The sequence below is a fragment of the Echiichthys vipera genome, assembly GCF_963691815.1.
Source record: "Echiichthys vipera genome assembly, chromosome: 11".
Taxonomy (NCBI): Eukaryota; Metazoa; Chordata; class Actinopteri; order Perciformes; family Trachinidae; genus Echiichthys; species Echiichthys vipera.
In genome coordinates, this window is record NC_139836.1 from 11,911,553 (window position 1) to 11,929,594 (window position 18,042).

The window sequence follows — 18,042 nt, forward strand, 5'->3', positions numbered from 1 at the left end:
AGTTTTAGTATAAAATCACCAGTTAATTGCATTTCTTTTTCCTGGCTGCAGCCTTCAGAATAGAGCAATTGTTTTTGAACCAGAAATCTCATGAATCAGTCAGAATGCATCTGGCAGGCACACTTAGATATTTGTAAAACTCGTCTATGTATTTAGGTCTTGGTTGCCATGGTGCCAAAAGCTTTAAACAGGGCAACTCTCAGCTATAGTGTCTCTAGGTAACCATTGCAGCCAGGCTGCCCATCGTCTCCCTGCATAGTGTATCCCCCTGCGGCCGTCTAACACCATGCCAACAGCACTCAGTGTGTCATGCTCAAAGGCTGCTCACTTAAAGCAGAGGTCTCACAGCCACACAACTCCACCAGCCAGGTCAATCACATCCTCCCTTCACTGAATCCCCCCTCTAAACACAAAATCTTTAAATGACAAACACCTAAAACAAAACATGTCGCCTCTTGTTGTTCTTTCTCCAATCCTGTCTAACAGCTCTCATGTCTTGTGTTGTTGTCTGAGCACTCCTCTAGAGTCTGTGGTTTGCACTTGTCTCTGGATGTAATTTCTGCCCAAACCCCTCTTTTTTATCCTTTCCTCTACCTCTACCTTTTCTTCTGCCTCTCCAGTGTGTGGCTGCATTCTTGTGTTCTTGTGTCTTTTCTTATAGTGAAATGGGACATGGTGGGATTGGTAATAAATTCCCTCCCTGGCTCCCCTTTCTAACCCTGTTACCCCACGTTCACCTGACTAGCATGGAGGCACCTGATGTTGGCATGTTAAAACAGATCCACCTGAACCCTTTGTGTGATACTGACATTATTTTCTAAATAGCTGGAGCCAAGCTGCGATGGCCCAGGGCCTCCCGTGCAGGACGTGGCCTTCCTGACCCTTCTGATGAGCTCTGCTCTTCTGTGTCCTCTGTATGGTCTATAGGCAGCTGTATGCACAGGAGGCCGCCTGCCAGATCCAGGCTGCCGAGCAAGATGGAAAATCACTGCAGAGACTTTCAAAAGAAGAATACCTAAAAATGATGCTGCCCGACAGCCCCCCGGGAGAAGACAGGAGTCGGAAGGTGAGGTCATCATGGCTGATTGACTAACCAGCCTTTAAATTGCTAAATAATTGTAATGTTGACATATAAAACCTGTTGAAGTAATGATTGATAGCCTGATGACATGACATCATTAGGATCGACTGCAAACCCTCAGGCTATTTTATCATGCTGACTAACAGGCGCAGTACCAACAAGGCCAGAACAAGAGCAGATAACCTCTTGCTGGGAACCAAGTAAAAGCAGGACTAGCATTTGCAGCCTATCAGCTGCTGAGTACCACAGCTGATGAGGCCTCGTCATTCCCGTCACAAGATCCTTTCAGTCCCCATTGACCGTCATCGAGCGTTTTGATAATTTAATTTATATCAGGGCCTGGGTTTGCTCAGTTGGAATGTCCTGGATTAAAGGCAGGGAGTTGCAGAGAGTGCATCGATGTTTGATGTTCCTGCAGACTCTATTAATTGCATCTTCAGTCCCCCATCCCCCATCCATTATCTAGCAGCAAAGGACCCTGGAGACATACAAATGGGTTATTTTTGGATGCTGCTCAGTTGTAATATAAGTGCACTTCATCCCTACAGAAGGCAGGCACGACCTCTGGCACAGGCAAGCCTCGTCCCTCACACGAAGCAGCTTGGTGCGCCGATCATTTTTTCTGTTCTGCACTGGGCTTACAGCAAATAAAATGTTATGCTCACAAGAGAACCAGGCAGCGTCGGTATCTAAAATGAAAGCAGGTGTATCAGGCCTGCACTGTGATTTCCTTTCGTTTGATTCTATTTTGTTTCCCACAGAGAAAGAAACCTCAGTAACAGGTACAAAGGTTCACAGTAACGTTTGTTGGATTCAAAGAGCAGTATAGTCTTTGTAGTAATCTCACTCTCCAGTCTGAATCAGTGATAATACGATGTGTGGAACAGCAGTCTGGGAGAGAAATGCACGGCACAGAGCCAGACACAGCAACCCTCTACATCTGATCCCAATAAACACATACTGTCCTTCTCTGGGACTGCATGTTTTCAATCATCAGCTGGCAAGAAACAAAATACAGTAATGAACATGTTGGATTCAATGTTGACTTATTTCATGTTAAATACAGTCTGACTTGTTCAATCACCTAAAGGTTAATTTGTGTGTCACTTGTGGTCGTCATCCGATGCCAGTCTTTGTGTTTGCGAGCAGGTGCAGAGAGATTTTCCTTGCCAGCCGCGGTGTCCGCTGAGACGCCCTTCCACAGACAGGCAGACTATTGTGTGGTTGACGTAAAGGAAAGGCCGCTCACAGCTTATTCTCCCACAACGTTCCTCTTTTGAACCTCCTGTGGGAAAGAAAAAAAGCATCTGAATAGGTGGTTGTCCAACACATCCTCCCAAGTGGCACGTCAAAGGGTTTCAGTGCCGGTTGTTGTCTTTTGTTCAGTGCGAGCAGCGGTGGAAAAAATGTCAGGGAAATCAGGAAAAATCATAGTGGATGTGTCACTGCTGCCTCAAGTGAAAAGAGCATTGCTGTTGTGCGGATAAATTCACAATAAAGCCCACACAAAGTGAGGACTATTGGCAAATGAGGTGGATTTAGATACCCTGAAATAGTCAATAATCTTGCAGGTTTGATTAAAACAATATTTGCGGAGTAATGTGCATCGGTTCACTTCACCAGTGCCAATAAGTGCTCAGAGAGCCCAGTTTGATGCTGTAGATGGAATAAATAGATGGCTTCTGAAAAAAACATTAAGCCCTATTGCAAATGGTTTCATTTGCGGTGACTCCATTTATTAGAAATCTTAATCTGTGCTTTTTTCTCTTTTATATGAGGAAGCAGCAAATCCCGTTAACGTTGTTTTGATGAGCAAGAACCTTATGGGGTCTAATCTTGTAAAGTTGGGTGGGAATACTTGCAATAAGAGACAACCTTGTTAAGTTAAAGCCTCTGAGATGTTCTTTAGAGGCAGTATGTGTGCATGCTGCATTGAATTAGAGTGTATATCTCCACTTTAAAGACGTTCTAGATGTTTGTGAAATTGTCACGGTGGGATTTGTGGGGAAACTGTCTTTGAAATGGAGATGGCTGGGTGTTGGCTTGCGGGGCTGCTAGTGAAGTGTTGGTTACAGCTGGAAGCCAAAGGCAGACATTTACCCATCTGGCCATCTGCCCCTCATATCATTTGTGGCTACTTTTGATGTCACTCTTGCAATATTTATGTAAGCTAAAAGGGACAATGATGGATTGGATTGGCCTTTGTGGTTTTGAGTGTTTAAACAGGAGATCATCTGTCAAAATTTTGGCCACAGTCATGAAACTCAATTATCCCTGCAGTGGTATACTGTGTAATTCTTCTCTGTGCACACACGACTTCCCCTCAGGACGATGATGCTTCGCCAACCCTCACAGCTTTTGTGATTGTCCACCCTGACCTTGTGTTGCCTTTTGACCCCTGCATTGCCTTGCATTGGCCTTTGTTATTTATACACAAAAAGCAGCAAACCAAGTTAATGCACAAGTACAGTATAGCCACTGCTTCATTCAACTTCTCATTGGTCCTTTGTTTGGTTTGTAAACAAGCAAACAAAAGAAAAAGTGTGCTGAGTTTATTCACAATGATCATGTTTTTAATAGAGCCCTGCATTAAAATGACTCCTACAGGAGCTGCACTGTGCTCTGTTTATCTGTATTGACAATCTCTGGATAATAGCTCATGCTGGAGTTTAGTTTAAAGGTCCCATATTATGCTCAGAATTATGCACTAGAAGAGGCTTTAATGTTCAAACACAATTTTTTCTGATATCTTCTGTCATCCTCTGTCTGAAACGCTCAACTTTAGCGCCTGTCTTTTTAAGTCCCCCTCCTGAAAAAGCCCAGTCTGCTCTGATTGGTCAGTGTTTCCGGGTCTTCCACTCCGGCACTGCTGGCATCTCTGCATTGTCATTTTGGACGGGGGAAGACTGTAATGGCAATTTCTACCTATATTTAGTATAGTTGTGACATCACAACCGTACAGAAGTCCTAAGGGCTTGTTTAAAGGCGCAGTTTCTGAATGCAGACAGTGTGCATTTCTCTGTGGATTTAACATTTTGATACTTTCACAGTATTTATATAGCAATGCAGCCTGCTTGACAATCAAACAAAACATGGAAATTGCTTGTTTTACAATATGGGACCTTTAAGTAAAATTGAGATGTCTTTCAACCTGACATATTTCCAATAAAATTGGCCATTGTGATCACATGGGTCATGCAAACGACTCACCATGTCCGTTTTTGAGATTCTGGGAAATGAGGACTCGTGCAAATCAATGTACCGTACCGTATTTTTCGGATTAAAAGACGCTCCCGCTCAGCGGAAAATGCATAATAACGAAGGAAATAAACATATATAAGTCGCACTAGAGTATAAGTCGCATTTTTTGGGGAAATTTATTTGCTAAAATCCAACACCAAGAATAGACATTTCATCTTGAAAGGCAATTTAAAATAAAAATAGAATACAGAACAACAGGCTGAATAAGAGTACGTTATATGACGCATAAACAACGAACTGAGAACGTGCCTGGTATGTTAACGTAACATATTACGGTAAGAGTCATTCAAATAACTATAACATATAGAACACGCTATACGTTTACCAAACAATCTGTCACTGCTAATCACTAAATCGAATGAACTCTTCTTCCTCTGTGTCACTTCTGAACAACTCCGCCAACTCGAAGTAGCTGGTAGCATCTTTTTTTTCACAGTGCACTTCTGCCATGACCCGCCCCCGCCAAATTTTGATTGGTTGACGTGTGTGTGTGACGATTGCTGATATACGCCTAGTCTCTTACGTGACTGAGATAAATAATAGCCCGGCCTATTATTTGATATTTTACAGTAATGTGTTAATAATTTCACACATAAGTCGCTCCAGAGTATAAATCGAACCCCCGGCCAAACTATGAAAAAAACTGCGATTTATAATCTGAAAAATACGGTTTATCAGGGAAAGTTTCACATGCTAACACTGGTATCTTTTGTGTATTTGTGACTTTCTTCCATATTAAATACAAATACATCTTTTGCTTGCCCTTCAGCTTGTATCGGGGCACTTACACTTAGTCTTCTCTGCCGTCTGCATCTGTTATAAGTCTGACGCAACACCTTTTCAAAATACGAATGTCCCGGTGCAAGCGCGCCGTTGAACAGCAACGACCGAACCTGTAAACGATTACAATCACTTTCTTCAGTGAGACACTTTTCCATGGATAGAAAAGGTAAAATGACAATTCCATTGTTTTTTTGTTTTTACTTAGATCTGTTCAAACTATGGTTCAAACAACAGGGGACACAGCACTGCGGCAGTGTAGAAATACAGGGCTTTGACCGGCTTGGGCCTGGATATAGTATTTTGAACGGGCAGTGCGTCACGACTCAACAGCCAGATAGGCTGCCCCAGTACAGTGACCTCCGTCACCACCTTCACAAGCCCTGTCCGCTGTTTTTCCTACTCTGTGACACTTTCCAGCTGTGCTCAATCCATCTGCATTATCCTGAGAGCAAAGACTGTAATTGATTCCTGACACTGCTCCCTGATGTTCCCTCCTTACCCATCCAGCTGCCCGTTCATGTAAACCTGCTGCGCCGAAGAAAGGCAAAGCACAAGGAAGGTGCAGCCATCACTGGGGGTTTGGAGGTCAAACAGCTCCATCGTTTGCATTGTTGGGAGTATCTATTGAAAAATTGTTCTTCTTCTTTCAGGTGTCGGCAGTGGGCAGTTTGTCCCCGAGACGCTCCCTTTACCGGACCCTATCTGATGAGAGTGTGTGCAGTAACCGCAAGGGTTCGTCTTATGCAAGCTCACACAGCTCCATGCTGGACCAAACCATGCCCAACGACATCCTATTCAGCACCACCCCACCTTACCACAGCACACTGCCTCCTCGCATGATCCACAACCAGGGAGCATCCAACCTAAGGAGTAAGTACAGACATAGAAACTCTCACTAGGCTAGCTTCTGCAAAAGAAACATCTAAACTGTGCACTGTCTTATTAAAATACCTCTTAGAGACAGGAAGGCAACTGTAGACTTTCTCTGCGTGTTGCTCTTGGATTATCATTCCTCTTCTCTGGCACCAGATAAAAGCCAGAAATAGATACTTGTATGAAGAGCCACTTGTGTCCTACCAGTATCATTAGCACAACTGGTACACACTCCAGCAAAACTCCTCAATATAGCCAACTAATTGGAACTGGGCGAGTCAGCGTGCAGCTTGCAGGGGGCCTGCCGCTCCGTCTGCATTAAGCAGACACCTGTCGTGCTGGCTAGCCTTCCCTCTCTACTGTTCTCCCAGCCTCCACTGAATATGTATGTCCTGCCTGTACCAATGCAGGTCTTTAAGATCTGCGACATGAACATGCCTATTTTTCCATCAAGAGTGCCACAATGTCTGTCATACATAACATTTCATTCACTCATAAGTCTCTGCCTGCCTCCCCTCTATGTCCCTCCTGTCTCATTTCCATACCGTTCCTCGCCCGTCTCTGGCTGCTGTCGTTAGATAGAAAATGGCTTTTGGAAAGATGTTTCTCTCTTTGGCCTCTTCTGGCTGTCAATCTGATGGGTCTCTGATTGTTTTGAAGGGTAGTTGAGAACACAGGCTCTCTCTTTCGCTCGGTGAAACGGCCCAATTTGGTAAACAGTGAATCACTCAAGCTCCAAAGATGCTGGATAAATTGAAAGGAGAGTGTCAGCATCACCTCAAGCTCTCTCTGTCTCTTCTCTGCTTCTCCACTCATGCTTTCTAAATGCCTCTCCGCAGAATGGGAGCTTGTTTATTGCATTGCCCGTCTTTCAGGGCTGACAGGGAGGGACGGCAAGAGAGACAGACGGGAGGGAGAGGAGATATTGATTGAAACATGAAGACATTCACTTAGACAAGTCATTTATCGCCCCTCAGACAGCGCCTTGCGAGTGCTATGCAGAGAAGGTGGTTTAAAGTGAGCCTGCCATGCTGTCACATAAACACAAAACTTTCTTTTCAAAGTTGAATTGTTTGCGACGATTAACATGATTCGTTATTTCGGGGCATCAAGATTAGAATTTGGCTCAGGTGACGGTATGATTGGATAGGAGCTACTTGACTGAGCATAGACTCAAGCCAGGTGTTTTGATGTGCAGAGCTGGATTTAGGTAAATACCATCCCTTTTAGCAGCAGCAACTATTTTGAATAAACCCCCTTCCTTCCCCCCTCTACGCCCCTCCTTTCATCTCCCAACCCCTCTTGTCTGCTCTGATGCAAACTGATGGGTGACTCAGAGATTAGCCCATAACTCAGGCCAGGCCTGGACACTGATCAGAGTGCCTGCCTGTCTCTGCAGATGAGTTTTGGTTCTCTGATGGCTCCTTGGCGGACAGGTCCAAGTTCACCGACCCGGGCCTCATGCCCCTCCCAGACACTGCCTCGGACCTGGACTGGTCTCACCTGGTTGACGCAGCACGAGCCTTTGAAGGTAACCAGCCTGGCTGAAGCTGCTGGCACCTCGTGTAACCTCCCACCTCCTCCTGGCTGCTTAGCGTGCGTGTGTGTGGGCGTGCATGCGTGTCTGTGTGCGTGTGTGCGCGCGTGTGTGTGTGGGTGTGTGTTTGTACGCAAGTACTAACTTGCTTGCATGTGCCGGTTTGTGTGCTCTTTGTGTTTGTGTTTCTTCTAGTGTCTTCAAATTTGTTGTAGGAGGGGACTTGTAGGAATCCTTTTTTGCTTTTTGCACCTCTGCTCCAAATCCCATTGTGGTTCCCCATCAAGTATTGTAGCCAGAAAGAAGAGCCATCATTTCTCAGCACAGACATGGGGCCAATTTTCACAGCATAAAGCCAACAAGTGGCCACTTAGGGAGAGTTCTTACAGCAATGCCTTTTACTCCTAAGCTCTTGGTTTGATAGTTTGTGATAATTTCAGCTCCTCTTTTTGCCTTTTTTGCATTAAATCAAACTATGGCCTGGAAGATGCTGGATTTACTTTTTTACAGACATTTCCTTGGGGCCCATAGTGGCAGATTCTCTCCTATTTGTGTTTTTTGTGGACTCAGGAACAAGTTGTTAAGGAATCGTGCGCTCAGATACATTTATGAGGTCCTACACTATGTTGTCTTTCTAAACAACATGAGTATTGTTCCTGTCAAAACTGAAATCTGTCTTTTCTCTCGGTCGCTCTATGTTCAGTTAATTAGCATTGACACATCTCAGCCACCTCATGTTCAGCATCATCACTTCTGTTCATTTTTTTTCCTCTGCTTTAAGTACTTTTGCGGCCACCACTCTCATTCCAGTCAGTGTATTTCCCCATCTATCACAGAAACGCTAACGTGCCTAACATGCAGTACTTTTTCCACTTGAACTCCATCTGACCCCGAGACCAACGAGTGGGCAACGGAGCATGTGACCATTCATTTGTCATAATTAATGAATCCTCTGTGGAGTTTCTTCTTTGATACATTCCCTGCTGCACAGCCCGCAGCATATCATTTAACAAGAGTGGAATCAGTGGAGATGATGCAGAGTCTGACTGGCAGCAAGAAGGCAGTCATCACGGCAGCCTGGCTGTCCCAGAGAAGTGCTGTGTAAACTGGAGCGAGCAGAGAGTGGCTCCAGGCTGCCATTGTGCCATGTATGTTTAACTAACTTTATGTAGAGGTAGGGCTGAAAGGGGTTGCCTGAGATGTTAAAGCATTTATAGCACTCATAACCTTGTTCATATTGATCCTGAGAGACTGCTAATTTTCAGTTTGGATTGGCTTGCATCATACACTGTGCCCTCCTAACTTTTGAAAGCAGAGGGCAGATGTAATTAGGTTTAAATTCTTGAAACAAAAGATTTGGTGCAATCTCTGAAAGCACTTTTGTCAACTATTTGGTAGGTTTTTAATATTCCCTCACAAGTAGGTGCAGAAAAGATTGTCGTGTTTTCTCCTGTGTTTTGGTTTGGTTTTGCTTTGCAGATGTAGTCCTGTAAATCTGGACACCCGGTCACGCAAAGATGACAAGCTGCTTTTCTGCGCCTGTCACTGCTTTCGTAGAAGTCTTTAATCTTTCTGATGCAGCCATTGCATATGAGTAAAATGTTCATTCATATGTAAATTAAAGCTTGGTCTCCCTTTCCTGCCTCGTCTGAACAACCAACTCCAGGCTTGATCAGCTTTTGTCTTGAAGTGGATTAGCTTTCATTTGGGGGCTAAATTAATGGAAGGGTTTCCTTAATCTTTTCTATGAATATGCAGATCCTCCTATCTTTAGTCTCAGACCAAAGGCTTGAGAAAGAGAGAGAGGGTTTCTAAAGAAAAGAGCATTACGTCTCAAAACTGAGCAGTCCCCAAGCATAACATGCCAAGTTTGGGTTTTCCATGGGGCTTTGAGCAAGCTTAAGGGCCTGATATGGTAAAACAAGCATGACTGGTGCCTTACAGCTCTCTGGGATCCAGCCCATTATGAGCCAAACAGCTGTCAGAGGAAGCTCAGAGGGGCGAGGGCACCAGAGCTACACCCAAGGGACTTACTTTATCTGTGATAGTCTAGAAATGCTCTGTTTACCACCTTGTTCCTTATAGCCCGGTTATAGATCTTCCAGTTTGGGAGGACAACCTTTGATGGCTTAAACCAGAACCGCTCATTCATACAAAGCAAGAACGATTCAGCCCATCCTGTCAGGAATGAGAGCATGCGAGTGTTTAGTTCTATTTTAGTTGCATGTTGACACCATGAAATGCGTTGCTGAACTCATTTCCTGTTTTCGATGTAAAGGGCAGATTATGACCTGTTACGTCACCTGTTCTGTCTCCAGACCAGCGCGTGGCATCTTTCTGCACCATGACGGACATGCAGCGGGCGGAGGCTCTGCAGATCTCAAGAGAGCTGACCAGACGGGTGGTGGAGGCGGAGGGAGCAGCACTGGAAGCAGAGTAGGCTTTACCCACAAACAAAAACACAGAAGCACCAACACTCCAGTAGCAAGAGAATAACTGACTGGCCGTCCCCCTGAACAGTGATTGTCCAATCATAGCTTAGCAGCCAATCATAGCTTAGCAGCCATAACTATTGGATAAAACCGTGTTCATCTGCTCTAATGTTAGCTGCATGCACAGCTACCTTACTACCTGTCAGTCAATGAGTGTTATTTAAAGGCGAGGGGCAAGTTCTACAGCTAAATGTTCACCCAAATCTGCATCAGATAGTGTTATGTTTGACTAACTCATCGCTTATTTCTCATTCTCAAATCCTTTTTCTTTGGTGAAACACCCTGTTTGAAAATCAGCATAAATCTAACCACGGTGTTGCTTGACAAATACCGTATGTTCCGTAAGTCCCACATAGGGATGGATTATGGAGGTGGACTGGTAACTGGAGACGTGTCAGTTCACCTCCTAAGCACAGACATCTTACCATTTGATGCGCATGTGCGTGCGTGCATGTTCGTGCGTGTGTGCGTGTGTGCGTGTGCGTGTGTGCGTGTGCGTGCGTTACAGTAAAATAACAGAGTGAAAACATTGAATATCCCCTTGGGATTAATAAAATAAGGCTAAGTAGCTCTACATTGCAATACACAAACAATACCACTCATATATTTCCATGTCCACTTAGATTTTAGACTTCAGTGTGTTAGCATAACATTAAGTATGTAGCCATCATGTGCATATTTAAGACATTTTACAGGCTTGTTGTTTAAAAACAAGTCAGTTTGAACCATTAAAGTAACAACTGCCAATACAGTTTTCAACTAATTAGCATTAGCTAAAGCTAGCTATCTAAAACTAATCAAATCAGCTAGTGGTCATCATCTTTTCAGCCAACAAACTCCAGGGGCAACTGCTAGAAATGTGAAGTCTGTTATTTGCCAGAACAGACAGGCATGGCAATGGTAACTGAAGGGGGCGGGGCTTAGCTGACTGTCCATATCAGCTCCTGTATCACAGCAGAAACGGTCATTGTGTTTTATTTATGGCATAAACGAGTCTTAATAACATCCTATCTGGTTTCCACCAACAGCGGCCCCCCCTCCACACTAACTGGCAAAGTCAACCAGTTGGAGGTGATCCTCAGGCAGCTGCAGCATGATCTCAGAAAGGTGAGTTCACATGTATCAAACACATTTCTTGATTCTATTTCTATCACCTTTTTTGCTTTCCTTATTCCACACCGGCAAGCAGTGAATGTCTGTGTCACGCAGCTCGGGGGAACAGACATTGAGTAATGAATGCCCTGCCGTCTGTGTAATACAAACTCGTCCACTTAATTCAATATCCTGCTTCCTTCCCTCATTGTGTCCCGGCCCCACATTTCCCCGCCAACTAATGTGCTTAAAATGGACAGAGGAAGTGCATTTTTATCAGAACAGAGAAAAGGCTGCTTTCCCATGTTAATGCCTTCCATTTACACAGCGCTGACGACAGACGGATGTTCTTGTAATAGAGGGGCTTTTATCAACCACTTTTCTATCCATTTTTTTTTTTGCCTCATGTCCCGGTGTTGATTGTGTCTGTGTTTTTGTGTTCAGGAGAAAGAGGATAAGGCGATGTTGCAGGAGGAGGTGCAACACCTGAGACAGGACAACATGCGACTGCAGGAGGAGAGCCAGACGGCGGCGGCTCAGCTCAGGAAGTTCACAGAGTGGTTCTTTCACACCATTGACAAGAAACCCTGAGAGAGCGAGAGATCTACAGAAAGGGAAAGGAAGATGGCCTTCACTTCTCCTGGGCTAACATTCAACTCCTACTTTAGACTCCCAGATGATCAACAGGCAAACAAACTATAAAACAAACCATTACCAGCCCCCAGAGTAATCAAGACTCTTTCAAAAGCCCCTGCATTAGGGACTGTAGTGCAGCCCTGTGTGGAGAGACTTGAAACCCTGATCCAGACCTTAGTTTTGGGATCCTCCTTTGTCTGAAGTGCAGGGCTGTTTCTGACGTTAGCGGGGTTTTTTTATCCTGGGAAACGAGACTCTTGGGAGACCTCCTCATCTCCTGCGCTGGAGAGGAATTGAGAACCGCCGGGGCCCCGCCTGAGTCCCCGGGATCTTCTTACAGTAGTGGAATGTAAAGCTCATTTACTGTAGTCAACATATAATCTACCTACGTATGTCACGTCAGTCTACTGTACTGTATACTCAGCTGTACTGTATCGTACTGCGCACACTGTCACACAGCTGTTTCTGTGCCGGCCTTCACGGACGCAGGAAAGGAGAGAGGGTGAGGAGGGGAGGAATGTACTGTACAAAATGAAGAGGTACTTATAGTCTGCTCGCACCAAGAGGAATCCACATGTGGCGGTCTCGACACATACAGTGGGGTGGAGGGGGGGAGGGGGGAAACGAATGTAGCTCAACTGAGACCCTTTTTTTCTGGATTTCTGGTTCCCAAAGTCCCAAAAGTTTCAAGGTTTGATGTTTTGGGTCATTTTTTTCTTTCAATGAATTCCACTTCTTCTTTTAGTCAGTGTTGTAATGTAGGGTCACATTGGCAGTAATTTTGGTGTTTAAAGGTGCTTTCCCTACACACATGTTCGTCAGTAGTTTTCATTCACTGTCGCAATGTCCTAGCAATAATGAAGTGGTAGTTACGAAACTGTGTTTTTTAAAAAAAATAAGAAAAAAGAAGTTAGCACAAACGTGAAGAGTTCCTGTCGAGAAGCAGTTGTACTTGACATGTATTTATAAAACAGGAAGAGACTGTGCCTAAAACTCTTGGTTGTAAATGGATTGTTTTTCTTTGCTTTAATTCTCTTTTATAAACACATGCCTTGTCTGTGGCTCACTGATATAAAATCCTATGTAAGAATGAGTGTGTGTGTGTGAGTGAGTGTGTGTAGTTTATCACAGCAAAATGTGTTTTTATGCAGTGGTTTCTAGAGCATTAGAGCAAGCGCCAGTGAACCACACTTACAATGCCAAATGTGTTTATTTCTGTACATATCTGCCACAGAAGTGTCTTGTATTTAACACTATTATTTAAGCTTATTTAACCTAAAGTTGTTTATTTTATTAAGGGTATTTTGGTTTCTTTTGTCCTGTTTTTTTCTGCACTAAGGAGAGATAAAGCTCTGTGTATGTTGTAAAGTGTGTAGCTTGCCAGGGCAAAAAAAACCTATATATTTAAATATATAAATGATGATTTTGGAGATTCCAACATTTGGATGCTGCTAGATTACAGTTTGCTGGTTTGTATGCTTTTAAAAATGGCTCTCTCCGTAAACTGTCTCATCCCTGGAGGGACACTGGTTGCTTTTTTTTTTTTTGTTCTATTTTTGTTTTTTTAATAAATGTAGTTGTAAAAATAAGTATTTTTTGTGTTTTTAATATGTTCTATTTCTAGCATTCTAAACCAAACGCAGTGATTTTAAATTTTACTGAAAGATAATCTTCTCATGTTGAAATTAAAAACCAAAAACCAGCCGTGTTAAAGAATAAATTCCCTTTTTTTTTTTTTTTTTTTTTTCAATTCTGATATAAAGAAATAGTTCAACATTTGCAAATATGAAAGAAATGTTTCTTTGCTTCCTTGTCTGGTGATAAATGACACACACATCTATTGAACACGAAGCTGAAGCCAGGAGATGGTATGGTTAGCTTAGCTTAGCATTAAGACTGGAAGCAGGGGGGAATAGCTGACTGTTCCCCCTTAAAAACAACACAACTGTTATTAAAACTAAATCAGATATGATCGATGAACATGTTAATTAGTGGGCTTTAAAAGTGCTGATCCAGTCTTTATGCTACACAAAGCTAATTGTTAGCTTTAGCTTTATACTTTCCATGCAGGTATGAGTGGTATCAAACTTCTCATTTTCACATTTCCCATGTAAAACTACACATTTAACACAACGCTTACATGCCTATATGGACATTGCTGATATAACTTTATCCCGTCTCCTCACTGGCTATGAAGTGACCCTCCAATTAAAGTAGATATCTTCCAAAGTTGCTATCTTTACCCCACAGCTCAGCAAGATTCACTGACCAGGGAGACTCAAAGAGGAAGTCTTACACTAAAAAGACTTTTGACACATTTTAACAGACAGTCATAAGATTTGGATGCCATCAAAAGCATTATAAATGTAATACATCCACATCTAAGGGATCTCAATTGTACTAGATAAACTAACCAAAGGAATAGAAGTAAAAACATTTCAGATGATAGCTCTTAAGTCTGTGCACCCAGATATGGGAATGAAGAGTATGTCCTCATCAGCCAACTGATAGCTGTTCTCCAGGATTAGACTAAAGACAAATCTAATTTTAGACGGTACATTTATTGAGCTCCCGCTGGAGAAGACGAAGATAACAACCTTTTCTATGTGACTTTTTCATCCTCTATTTTGTAAACAGCAGGTGTGCTAAGACATTTTTCGAATGGAAACATGAAACCATAATGTGTTTGTGACTTGATTCCCTGTGAGTTGGTGTGCTTTAAATAAATGACAGATGTTGCTTTCACTGCTGGGACACCAAAGGACTAGCTGAATAATTAATCATAAGCCTTTTTGGGTGCTGAGAGAAAAACAATTCAATTTGTTTGCTACTTCCTGCATAAACCCCCAGCCCAGCTGCTGGAGTGTGGTCCAATGTATTACGTCCTCTCTGGGCTGCTGGGTATATGCAGGTGCATTGGACTGTGGGTAGAGTTGGTTTGCCCATGTCTTTTGGATATGTTCTCATTCCCATTTGGCCTCACCTTTGAGGGAGTTGGATCCGTTGGCAGTTAGTTTGTTTGAATGTTTTTTTCTTTATTTTTCCCCCCTTTGTGTCCCCTAAGCTTGTCTCTGAGGTCACAAAGCAAATTTTATAAAAGCTTAATCCAAGTCTGACCATTGAATGAACCTGGAGGTCATATTATTAGGCAGCCTGTTCTGACCTCTCCATTAGGCCACTCCACACAACAGCTGCCTATAAAAATGCCTGGACGTCCATTTGTGTGTGGATGAACTCTGGGTTTTATCCAGTAGCAGCATGCAGTGAGATGAGGTATAGTTAATCTATGTGTGTGTGCAGTGCCAGGACAGCAGATGGGAGCTCACACTGGCACAAGGCGAAAGTGTTGCCTGTTTCAGATGGAGGAGGATTCCAGGGGATGTTGTAGAGGGTACGATAAGGAGCTCGACCTGTGACTAAAGAGAAATGACTTTGGCATCAGAGAAACGTGGAGAAAGATCCGCGGACAGAGGCCGGGGTCAGCAGCAGTATATATGAAAGATACGCTGCAGCATAAAGATGCATGGGACCAATACACACTATAAAGACATGTCGGTATTTTATCAGCCTTGCAAAATATGCTGACAAGCAGTAAAGTCCAATCGAATCGTCTGAAAAATGTACTCTAAACAGATGGGAGAGCTTACAGTCACGTAAACTATATTGATTTCTGATATTCGACTGTGTCAGCAGTTAACGGAATGAACGTTAGAGTTTCTTCACTCAGCAGTGACGGTCATCCTCCAACAAATCCTACTCACCACACATAATAGCATGCGACAGAGACACAGTTGTCCTGCTTCCACAGTCCCACAGCAGATGCTCCCCTGCTGTGAGTACCACCCAAGTCAGGATCATGTTACCCAGAATAGGGTTCAGTGTGCCCAAAGCGCAGCTGGCACAGAAGGAGGGAGGGGGGAACTCTATTGACTGCATGTGGAGGTCAGTCTGTAGTTACTGCTTGCAAAATATCAAATATCGGTATCAGCTTCCCTGAAACAATTGATTAGAACTTGTGTTTCCGTTAAATGAATCTACTCTTCAAGAATTGCAGGGAATTCTTCATAAATATCAAAAAATACCATCTATGCATTATTCAGAATGGCTGTTGTCCATGATCCTTGGTTTAATTAGTATCTTACCATATAATAAGCCTACCTGAGAGTTGTATGTATGAATCATTGACCATTATTCGGGTGTTAAGCAGAGGATAGTGAAAAGAGGAGAATTCAACAGGCTTGCCTTTGGTCTTGCAAAAATCTCAATTGTGTTGTGTGCCTGCGAGGCATAACGGCAGGATAAGCTCTCTCACCTGGTCTGTTTATCTTTGCAGCTCATCTCTCCTTTGCAGGCACTTTGAAATTCCCTCTCGCTCACTGGGGAGCTGCATCACACACACAACATAAAAGAAAAGGAAAAGGAGAAAAAGGAAAGATCCTCCAACCCAGCAGACAGTCATCTCTCTCCCCCATCTGCCTCCCAGGTCCCCACGGGCTGTCACTATCCGTCAGTCAAGTCACAGGTGACCACCCTCTCAGCTGAAAATATTGAAGGGCGACATTTTATAAGCCACTATCCTGCGTGCCTGCTTGGCCTCAATAGAAATCAGAAAGGGTAAGAAAAAAAAACATTTTCCAGAAAGGTCACTGTTGGCAGGAAAGCTTGAAATCTCACACATCTGAAACATCAGCCAGCCTCATGTTGCTGTAGGTGTGGGAATACAACGGAGGCTAGTGTCTGTGTGTTCTTTCACTGTCAAATTAGATAAAGAAGACAGGAACAAATAGATAAGACAGGGCCGCTGAATTATCTTCATTTGCCGAGATGTCCTTGTCTGTTGTCCCTTTCAGCCTCCGAGCAACAGTCAGTTCTGCTATCGATTCTCAATCGGCTGCTTCCAGTGCAAACAGCCACGGCTGTGAGGAGGCATTCAAGAGAGTTTGGGTAAGTGGGTGGTGGGAAGAAGGTGCTGGGACCCAGATCTTTACGCTGACATCCCCCTCCATTTTTTTTCTAAACTGAAGATATTGATTATGCAAAGTTCCATTGGTCTGGCCTGGCCTGTGTGGCTGAGTAGAGGGGTTGTTTTAGCAGGTCATGGGAATATTGATGGCTGGAGGCTGAATGGTAGGTGTGAAAGTGGGGGCGTATAACAAACAACCCCACTGACCCATCATCAGCAATAAAAGCTTAACTGGAGAAGCAATCGATCCTCTGTGTGAGAGGGAGATACAGAGACGCCAGAAGGTCAAACGCAAAATGGGTCTTGTTGGCACAGTGAGCTCAGGAATTACCTTCAGCCTGGCGTGCTCACATCAAACTGTAAAAACAGTGTGCATGTTGTGTCCATGTGCAAGTTGTAACAACAGGCCTTCATTATCTGAAAATCTGCTTTTTTGCCATTTTGGTGTTCTCACTTTCAACAAATTTGTGCTTGACTTTTGCTCTTTCTCTACACAAAAACATGTACAAGCTTTTGAAACTTAAAAAATTCTGTTTCTGTCGTTCAGTCTTCTTGGCGGTTCCATGCTTTAGTGCTCACCCAGTTTTTTCCATATTCTTATCTGGTTTGTTATATATCCGAAAGAGCAGATGTCCCCTATTTTGAATTGGGGAACAGATGTTAAAATGTAATAAAATCATCAGTTCATATCAGGAGGTCACTTCCTCACAGTAAATCTGTAATCTCTTTTCCATGTAGGCTATTGAACAATTTTGTATGACCTAATGAGACTCTCTCAAAAGTCTCCAGCCATGCTAGCAGTTCTTTGAGGCTGCACTTACAGAAAAGACAATGCTAACATGCTAATATTTAGCATTTAGCATGTACACCTATCTTAAACAAATGCAATCGAATCCAACAGTTCGATAAAAGTCCTATCTGTATGAAGGTTGTAGAGGTATTGATTCAACTGTAAAGATAATTTAGGAGGCTGTATTATGGCTATTATTGATTTAAGTGGGATGGACAAAATATTGTAAACACACAAAAAAAAGCAATTCAACAGCACCAGAAACAGCCTTTAAAATGATCCTAAAGCTGAATCAACACCTCTCTAAAATATGAATGTTATAATCTTCATGACTGCAAACATCCGTACATAATCTCACCTAATCCAACCCAATAAGTGTTTAAATATTTCTGATTGACCAACCAAAGTTGCCACCACAGAGCCAAGGTGCTAGCATGGCTAAAAATTACCTTTGTACAAGGTAATTGGCAGTGTTTACAGTGTCTGAAATGTTCTTGTATCAGTATGTTTATCAAACTTGATGTTCTGGGCCCC

The 18,042-nt window shown here is 43.3% G+C and overlaps 1 protein-coding gene across 2 annotated transcripts in view; it reads left to right on the forward strand.

Annotated features, from left to right (window-relative positions):
* LOC310954099 (signal-induced proliferation-associated 1-like protein 2) overlaps positions 1 to 12,308 on the forward strand; it is an 86,041-nt gene extending 73,733 nt beyond the window's left edge. Inside the window, exons 16-21 of one of the 2 annotated variants that reach the window (XM_083923401.1) lie at positions 928 to 1,066; positions 5,776 to 5,995; positions 7,398 to 7,529; positions 9,854 to 9,971; positions 11,056 to 11,134; positions 11,564 to 12,308. In XM_083923401.1, the coding sequence (XP_083779527.1) occupies positions 928 to 1,066; positions 5,776 to 5,995; positions 7,398 to 7,529; positions 9,854 to 9,971; positions 11,056 to 11,134; positions 11,564 to 11,710 (835 nt within the window). In that variant the 3' untranslated portion in view covers positions 11,711 to 12,308. The remainder of the gene's footprint in view (positions 1 to 927; positions 1,067 to 5,775; positions 5,996 to 7,397; positions 7,530 to 9,853; positions 9,972 to 11,055; positions 11,135 to 11,563) is intronic. The other variant, XM_083923402.1, reaches the window with a different exon arrangement.
* The last annotated feature ends 5,734 nt before the right edge of the window (positions 12,309 to 18,042 follow it).